The sequence below is a fragment of the Trachymyrmex septentrionalis genome, unplaced genomic scaffold, assembly GCF_001594115.1.
Source record: "Trachymyrmex septentrionalis isolate Tsep2-gDNA-1 unplaced genomic scaffold, Tsep1.0 scaffold52, whole genome shotgun sequence".
Classification (NCBI taxonomy): domain Eukaryota; kingdom Metazoa; phylum Arthropoda; class Insecta; order Hymenoptera; family Formicidae; genus Trachymyrmex; species Trachymyrmex septentrionalis.
Window position 1 is genome coordinate 1,712,252 of NW_017305694.1, and position 9,319 is coordinate 1,721,570.

The window sequence follows — 9,319 nt, forward strand, 5'->3', positions numbered from 1 at the left end:
TGTATTGTAGAGTGTACTGTAGAGAAAAATATAACAGATCAGTTAAAATTTCCTCAGGGTATTTATCCCCTACATCGCGCGACGCGTCCTTTCTCGCATCCTAAAATATTTCTCTTGTGATAATTATCCAGCGGGGGATTAACGAGCCAGCCCGCAAAATCTTAACTGCCGATCGAGGGAGAGTGCCGGAATGTGCCATCTTCTGAAAACATCTCACATCGAGCGACGTAAAACGAGGACCGGCGTGAGTCCTTACCGTTTATGTACACGTGAGACAATAACGTGGGCTTCGCGGTTTTCGATTAACAGGAACAGTGTGTGTGCATTAACGCGAGCTTCCCCGAGCTTAACAGTCTCAACAGTTGAACGGGCGCGCGAGTAGGATCGCGAACACGAGGATGAGGATGAGGGCCGTTCCCCGCGGCTCAGCCTTACTCGAGGAGCGCACTACGTGCCAGTTCGGGGCTGGCGATGGTCCACTTTTGCGAGTGTTCGCGATCACTGTCTGACTTCGCCATCTCATCGTATACTGCGGGGCTGTCCTTCCAAGGGCCTGCAGTCTGAAAATAAACAGGTCAAATTTTACCCCTATGCGCTGATAATATCTCTCATTCATAAGCTCCTGAGCTTTGTTCTTTTTTTTACCGAACATTACATTTTATCTGAAACTGTCTATATTTTTCAATGTGAAGGTATGTCAGCTATGATTTTTTGTATATTTTAAAATATCTTTTCTGTAATCTGATATATTAAAAGTTGAAGACGATTATATAAGGATGATGACAATAATAATTTTGTTGAAGTATGAATGAAAGAAATTACGTAAAATTAAATTAAGTATAGAGAATTGCATCTCAGATAAGACGAAACATTAGCAATAATACTGCTTACATTAGCAATAAAACTGAACTTTTAAATTTGTGTGAAACTTTAAATACTTGAATTATTATTTATTTTAGCTCAGAGTTCTTTCAATAATTAATTTTGTAATTTAATATATTCAATAGTTATAATGTAGATATATCATAATTCCAGACAATGTAAATTAATGCATATTTAAAAGCAATTTGACATCAAAGTTTCGGTACATACATAGCGATAAAACTCTTCTTTATTCTTTTAATTTTTTTGGTTGTTTTAATTTTGTTCTTCTAATTTCTCAGATTTATTCCAGAAATATAATATTATTCTTGCAGTACCAATAAAAGTGATAAAAATGATAAATAAGGAGTAATAAAAGCCTTTTGGAGCTAACTCAAGATCTTATCGAGCGAATTAATATATTACATGTATAATTCGAACTTAATATAATTTATTTAGTAAGTAGAATTAAAATATATTTATACATATGATAAAAATGACTGTAATTCTTCTATTCGAGTGCCAATTGATTACTGCCAGAGTCATTGAGAAAGTAAGAAGCTGCTGTTAAGCATATTTTTCTTCATATCACGCAGATTATGGAATAAAGGAAGTAATGTGTCGCGGTTGAGATTGCCGTAAGGCGAGATGAATGATGGCCGATTGTTAATCAGTGGATAATTTCTTCGTGCGAGACGACAGTAACGGATCACGCGAGCATCAATCCACTGTAGTTTTATTACATACATGAATTCGATCGTGTACGTCGGTAAAACGCTGTTATATTTCAGCCAACCGAGTCATAATCTCCTTCGTCGGAACTGTTACGGAACTGTCGTTAAACGTACCTAACAGACAAGATCACGGTAGAACTTTCGCCAGGTTAATCGGCGAGAGCGACCGTCAGGGTAAGAAACTCACCTAACCACCACGGTATTCATCTTCCACGGCAGAGTGAAATTCTTGTGCGTGTCTCTCGAGCAGAACGTGTGCAATCTGATTCCGGCGGGATCGCCGTTCTTTCTGTACTCGTGTATCGTCAGGTTCCACGCCGTGCAAGGTCCTAAAATAGAAGAAGCGTTATATAAAGCGGACAGCGTCGCAAACCTCGATGGTATCCCATTTTTATATAAAAGTTCAAATAAAATAAAATTTAAAATTTATTGTAAAAAAAAAAAACAAATACACTTTTATTGTATAATAGGAATCCAAGCAATCGATTGAGTCTATTAAACATTTCGTTCCTCACTTAGCCTCAATATAAGATTAGTTTTAATCTTGGTTCAATTTCTCCTTTATCTTTTTCTAGTTTTAAGAATTAAAAAAAAATAGTAAGTTAAACCGAAATTAAAGTTAATCTTACATTGGTAAAATCGAGCTTTTTAGATATCATCATCATACCTCCGATCAACTCGATGGTTCGAGTAAAGAGACACGATGTCTTTTAGTCTTTTGCTCGCCAAGTATGGGCACAACGTGAATGTATGTTCGTGAATGTATCGTAATATATCCAAATAAATCATAGATATTACGAGTATTACAAGTCCTTATGCGGTGTACAAGTAGAAAGAGCATTACGAGACATGTCGTCATTAATCTCTAACTTCTCACCGAAGAAGAATCTCTGTTCTAAGTTAATTTTCGTCAGATTTAAATACCTTCCTTGAATTTATATTTTTTGAATTAGATTGAATTATTCTAAAATAATTCAATAATTAAATCTCGTTATTTGTACGCATATAAATAATTAATAACTCGTAACAATTGTGCGAGTAAATATTATACGCTTTCCTTTCTTATATTTTCTATACAAGAATTATTTTTTCCACAGGGAGTAATATGCATGCGTGGGAGGATTAATAATTCTGTTTATTGTCAGGATTCTTGTTGTCTATCTATGGAAAATTGTGACAAACCTTTCATGGCCAGAAACTGCACCATTCGAAGAAGAAATTTCGTAAAAAGTGTAACTAGGAGGAGAGAATACAGAAAGAAAGAAGTACGGTGGCAGCCACGGTGATATCGCGGCTTGGGAGGTATATTAAAACCATTTCCGGTGCCGGCGTTTGCCGGGCTTTGGTTACGATTCCAACTCTACTTATAATGTTCTGTAAGATGGCGAGGAGGAGGAAAATGAAAAAGCTATGGAGTGAAAGCAGAAATGAGAAGATTAAAGAAACGGATGGAAGACAGCGACGTTTCTATGGTGAAGTTGCGGATGGGAATGTCTCGTCACCGGAGTAATTCGATTCGCGGCGGTTCATAAAATCATAAAACGGGAATGATTTCATAGAAATGTACGAAGCCTCATTAATTCATTCAATAATTCATTCGTTACTTATTACTACGCTCCTTTAGTTAGAATAAATGCGCGCGCCGTAATTGTATCCAAGATGTTGACATAAGAAGACGGAGCATATGGAATGGAAATTTTTCTTTTTTCCAATCGAATTTCATCCGCGTAATCTATCCGCATAAATCAAAGCTTCTTGTTCGAGTTCAATATTCCATCATTCATATATATTGAACCAATAAAACTCCATTTTCTTGAAACATTGCAGAGGATATTCTCCGCATCCAATAAATGATATTTCCCTATACGAACATACAGATCACAATTCATTGTGCTATCATATATGTATACATACATCCCGTTGCATCGATCGATCGCCGTATACAAGCGTTTCAAGAGAAAACAGGAAAAATTGAAATAGAGCAAAAATACTGTTGAAATAAATAAATAAATCATTTGAAATTATCATATCGAATAATAATATTGCGCAGTAAAAAAATCGATACCGTTGAGTGATCAGTTTTCGGAGGGGATGATGGCGTTGTACAGTCGCAGAAAAAATTCAGCCATGAATGCAGCTATCCTTACATCACAGAGAACAATATTTTTCATGCAGCATTTCATCCGAGAGGAACAATCGTAATATTCCTAGGCTCGAATATATAAGCGATAGATAGTCGCCTTTGTCGTGCTCGTAAGATGACGATTTACGTTCCGCAGAAATGGAAAAGGCGAAAAAGGGAGCGAATGATGCAAAAAAATGAGGATGAGAGAGAGAGAGAGAGAGAGAGAGAGAGAGAGAGAGAGAGAGAGAGCGTGGTTTCTACACGGTAAAGCTTTAGTTTCCGTCGTGGTAAATCTGATGGTCTCTTTAATCTCGCGACCCACTGCCATTCGTTTCGCGCCCACGCTCCTCTGTCTCTTCGGTCGGCCGCGACGTTCTCTCACCCTCCGACTTATTCTTCCTCAACTTTCACCCCTTTCGTTCGCCACGGCGACGGCGACGGCGGCGGCGGCGGCGGCGGCGGCGGAACCAATGGCGCGGATAGAAATTCCGGCGGTCTCGGAAGAAAAGCAATCGAGAGAAGATTTCGCCGTGTCGTCGCCAGAGACGAGGCGCGTCGTGTGTAGGATGATCTATCTATGTTTTCTCTCGAGCCCCGCGACTGAGGTCGAAATAGAATTTTGCACAGATAGAATTCTTGAGAATAGAATTCTACTGCGAGACGCAGACTAGAATTTTATCGAGATAAGAGCTGAAGGCGATAGGGAGAACGTCGTTAAGGATAACAACAACTTGAAAAGAATGTTGCCTCAATATAATAATCTCTGCGGCAATAAAATATCGAAGGGACACTATCTTTTTAGCTTGAAAATTGTTTTCTTTTAATATTTTCGAATCCTCTGACGAGACCTTGTCGATGAAAAGAGGATTAATATAATAATTGACTTTCGAAAAATAATAATAGGTTTAAATATATCTATATAGTTACAGTTTCGGAATGTAATCACTTGTAAAATATGTATAACAAGCAACGCTGTTAAGTCGAAACAATTTTAACAAGAATATCAACAGGTTCGTTACAGTAAAAAATTAATTGCGTTATAGTAACGATTCTTAATGTTCAAGATCTATGAAAGATACGCCGCTTTGGAACGCAGTTGCTTTTTGTTTTCTTTTAATGCCGCTCGAAGATAAATCGCTCGAATGTTCTCTAGAGAGACGTAGATAGGTACTCTTAGATAAATCATTTTCGTGCTATTAAACTGCTCGCAGCTCTTCTTTCAAGATATAAAACTGCGAGCTAACGAATTCCAAGAATGACTTACATTTCTTTGATTTGAAGTAAAAAACCGTCAGCACACGTAATTATATTATATACTTAATTAAATCACTACAAATATTCTTATACAAAATTATGCAAAAAAATTGTGTAAAGTAAATAAATATACCTTATCAGATTAGAGCTTTAATCTAGAGGAAAGTTTACAATCTCAAGGGTTCACGTGAATAATATATTCATGATATTTAAATATATTTAAATATTATTCTTTCAAATTTATTTAAATATATTTAAGATATTGTGAAAATACTGTGTAAGTACCGCAGTTTTATTGGAATAACTTCTGCGAGTGAGGAGATATATAGACACAAAATCTACTCACGGCTCTGAGTGGACTTGACTTCGATGACGAGTTGCCGGTCGATCGGTGAGTCCAGGATCCAGGTACACTTCTGCTGGTAATACTGATTCAGCTTGGTCCCGGCGCTTGCCAGATCACCGCCATTGACCTCGCCTTCCGGCTCGGCCGTTGTGTGATCGCCGCAGTAAGTGTCATTGATAAACTTGTAGGCCGCGTGGAAATTGAGGCCCGCCCTCGACGACCTCGACCACTCGATGTAGACCGGAGTCCAGCTACGAATGCCTACCGGAAGCCAATCCTGCGCGATAATAGATCCCGTTAGACGGATGAAATGAGGACTACGAGGGATGCGATGTGGAAAATGGTGAGCAATTTTTAGACAGAATAAAAAAAGCGTGGACTAAAATAACCGTTGAGAAATTGAAAATAATATCGATAAAAAAGCCGAGATAAAATACGATATACATAACCCTTGGTATACATGATTGTATCGTTTGTTGTTCATTTCTTTTTTTTTTTTTAACACTAGAAACACCAAGTAACAGTTATAACATTTATATACAATTTTTTACGAGAGGGTATAAACACTAGCTGAAATATTATTCTACAGATTAATATTATTCTACTGATTTCATTTGATTTCATGCAATTTCATCTCATTACAAATAATTTTCTTCACTACATATGAAGTTATTACCTTTGGTAATATAAATCTATTATATTATCTAATATTACACAATGATTTTCTCGTGATTGCATATATAATTACCGGATTATACATAGGAATTTTATATGAATTTTATAATGATTTTCGGGGACTCTCCTGTCCTGAGATTATATTAAGTGATTACTCCCTCGATTTTTTAAATACACAATCTTGCATTTTCTAAAGATGTTAATAACAGGTATATATAAAAATCATTTAATTTTTGTAATTTTTTGTAAAAGTGACGAAAATTAACCAGGGATCGACCTATCGTGTGTAATAAAGGGCTGGAAAATCATTGTGTATACCAAGAGATAATATTAATACAATAAATTTAAGATATTAATCGCAATTGCAGGAAGAAGCGATATCGCTGGCTTATTGACAATTGGGCAATACGCTTAATTATCAATCGCGGATTTCGGATTTAATCCTATACTGTTAAATTACATAAATTTAGCTTGTTGTTTGCATGATAGCCCCAATATGTAGGAATAACGGTCATTTGAATATGAAATGATGTTCCCACGAATCGAAATCGTATTACCGTTTATAGACTCACCCTAACGATTACACTCGATCAGGTGTAATCTGATAATACATCTATTAATAATCATCATCGTAGATGAGACACAGAGTCAACGTCATATCAGGTGTGCGATGTATGTGCGAGATTGGTCGCAAATGCATTTTGCATTAAATAAATTATTTAGTGTTGACAATTTCCTGTTAAACATTTTTCCAGTTAAATATATATTTCAAAGAGTGGGGTAAGTGAAGCTTTTGAGTTATCCGATGCATGAGCGCGTGCCACTTTTTTATTTCGTTTTCACCGTGATACATACATTCGTTGTGACAATCACATACTAAATTTACTAAAAATAACGCGGATTACTACACCGTAAATTAAAAATTTTTATTCATATTGATTACGCCACAACATTGTGGTAAATGTTGAAACCATATTAATGAAACTGATTTACATTTCATACGAGCGTTAATAACGTAGTATATATTACATTAAATTAATTTTCAGCAAATAATCCGTACACAATTTTCCCGCACAGAGACTCACTTTACGATGATTAATTTATGGGTAATAGCAAAAGTATATTTCAGATTTTTAAGAAAGTCCAGCACGTCATGAATTTTGTTTTTGAGGAGAAAAAAAGAAAACCATCTCGCTGAAAGAAATATGATAAGCATAAGGGACCGTTCGCAGAAAATTGCGTATATCGCAAGCGATATATTTTAACGACATCGCCGTTACAATGTACGTTTTCGCGTGACAATGCGGAGGGATATAAAAGTTGCGGTAATAACGATAGCTTTTATCTCGCGGCATTCAAGAAGCAGAAGTGCTCGTAGAAGCGGCCGCTTCGTCGAGGGCGTCGAAGACGCTCATTCGACGCGGGGGCCACGGAATAAAGTTTTTCCGTAGCTCGCGCGCTTACCTGATAATTCCCACAGAGACAGGTGACAATGTGTCCGGTCTCGGAGACGAGCAGGAGGTGGTCCATGCTCTCCAGAGACTTGCTGACGCAGTGGCAGCCGCTGTCGCCGCACTTGGTCTCGCACGGGTTGTTTGGCGTTTGCTTCGTGCTACCCTTCACCTGCAAACAGAGGCATCAGCGTTCCAAAAAGTGTAAGTAAAAATCTGCACGGGCGGAATGAAGGAAGCGGGTTAAAAGAATGGCAAAAACGCGGTTAATTAATTATCGAGAGATATATGCCATACGTGCAGTTTTCAGTTAATTGTTCGCTGTCTCTCCCGTAACTGACGAGAGACTGACAAGAGGCAAGATATCGCAACTGTCCAGAATCGATTTGGTTCTGCTCGCTATACTGTTTAACATACACAAATTTAAGAAACATATTTTTTAAATATATTTTGAGATTTAAGAGTTGAAACTATTTCTCAAAGTTAACAATTGTATAGTACTTTTGAAGCTCCCGTGTATAATATTTTCTTCAAAGAAATCACAAGATTTACGTCGTTAAATGCTTTTAATTATGTATCAAGGCACGGAGGCATAATGCACAAACCTCATAACTGCTCAACGTTTATATTCTAAGTAATTATTAGAAACTATAAGGTATATAAAAAAATGCTTTAGATGATCCTTTTATAGTACTTTTTATACATACAATTGTACAGTGAAATCTCATTTTTTTACATGAGATTTCACTCCTTTGAAGTAAAAAAATTCATTCTGAAAAGAATAAAAATTGTCACTCTTTGTCAAGAAGTGAAATATTTTCATTTTTTTCAAGAATTGCATTTTCACTTTTTTCAAGAGTTGCATTTTCACTTTTTTCAAGAGTTGCATTTTCACTCTCTTAGAGTGACATTTCACTGCAAGCAATTTAGAGTGTAGTACCTTTTTTTGATATATGTTGTAATTGTATATTTAAAGTTTTCAAAAATTAAAATTTCCATATATGTATGTATACATCGTGAAAGGAGATGAGTTATGTAAGAGCACGTAAGAGATTAAAGTTGCACGATTTTGCCCGGTTGCAAATCGGATTTACAACACAGATGCGACGTTCGTATCGTTCAGAGTGGGATTACAATTGGTATGTTTCCACCAGGAATTCAATTGTTGAACTTTATCGTTCTCGCAAAAGTTACTGAAACCCGTGGCTGAAACCGTGATCTCGCCTTCGGAATCGCGTCTGATCCCGCGGAATATTATTTCTACGAGGATTAAAGGCTCGCGCTGCGAGTACAGGTAGAAAGTTTTAGATTTCGATTCGCTCGTGCGGTATGCACGAGAGTTTTTCCTTTTAAGTTAATTTAACAAGCAAGAATTCTTGTTTACGCGAGAGACGCTGTGTCTAAAACTGAATAAATTGATGAGGATTTAATTTCTAGTGGTTAAACGAACGACAGAGTTTAGACATTTCATCGGGAAAAACTCACCGTAATGATCACCGATTGATTGGGCGCCGGTATAAAATGCTGCCTGCACTTCACTGGGCCTTCCATGGCGAACAGCCGATGTGGTTCCGGATGCACCACTGAACCTTCCACCGGCGACGTCAATCCGTAATATTCGACGTCGCACACGCTGGCGGGCTGCTGAGTGCCACCTTCACGTTCTGGAGCATCAGATGAAAATGTTTGTGATGAAAATGCTTGTAAAAGCCGTCGAAAGGGATTAGGAGAAATAATTTTATTTTCGAATCTCTTCTCTCTCTTATTACCTAAAAATATTAATATGCAAATTTTTGCAAATAGATTTTTTCAGTTTTTATAAACAGCGTGCCGATTCGATGTCCAATTGAAATCGTAAACAAGAACAGATATC

At 37.0% G+C, this 9,319-nt stretch overlaps 1 protein-coding gene across 1 annotated transcript in view; it reads right to left on the reverse strand.

The window, feature by feature from the left end:
• Positions 1-8: 8 nt before the first annotated feature.
• Positions 9-9,319, reverse strand: part of LOC108751800 — a gene marked incomplete at its 5' end in the record, with an annotated part of 87,642 nt that continues 78,331 nt past the window's right edge. Inside the window, 5 exons of the mRNA XM_018492208.1 lie at positions 9-560; positions 1,783-1,924; positions 5,321-5,597; positions 7,460-7,618; positions 8,932-9,110. Of these exons, the coding sequence (XP_018347710.1) occupies positions 356-560; positions 1,783-1,924; positions 5,321-5,597; positions 7,460-7,618; positions 8,932-9,110 (962 nt within the window). The remainder of the gene's footprint in view (positions 561-1,782; positions 1,925-5,320; positions 5,598-7,459; positions 7,619-8,931; positions 9,111-9,319) is intronic.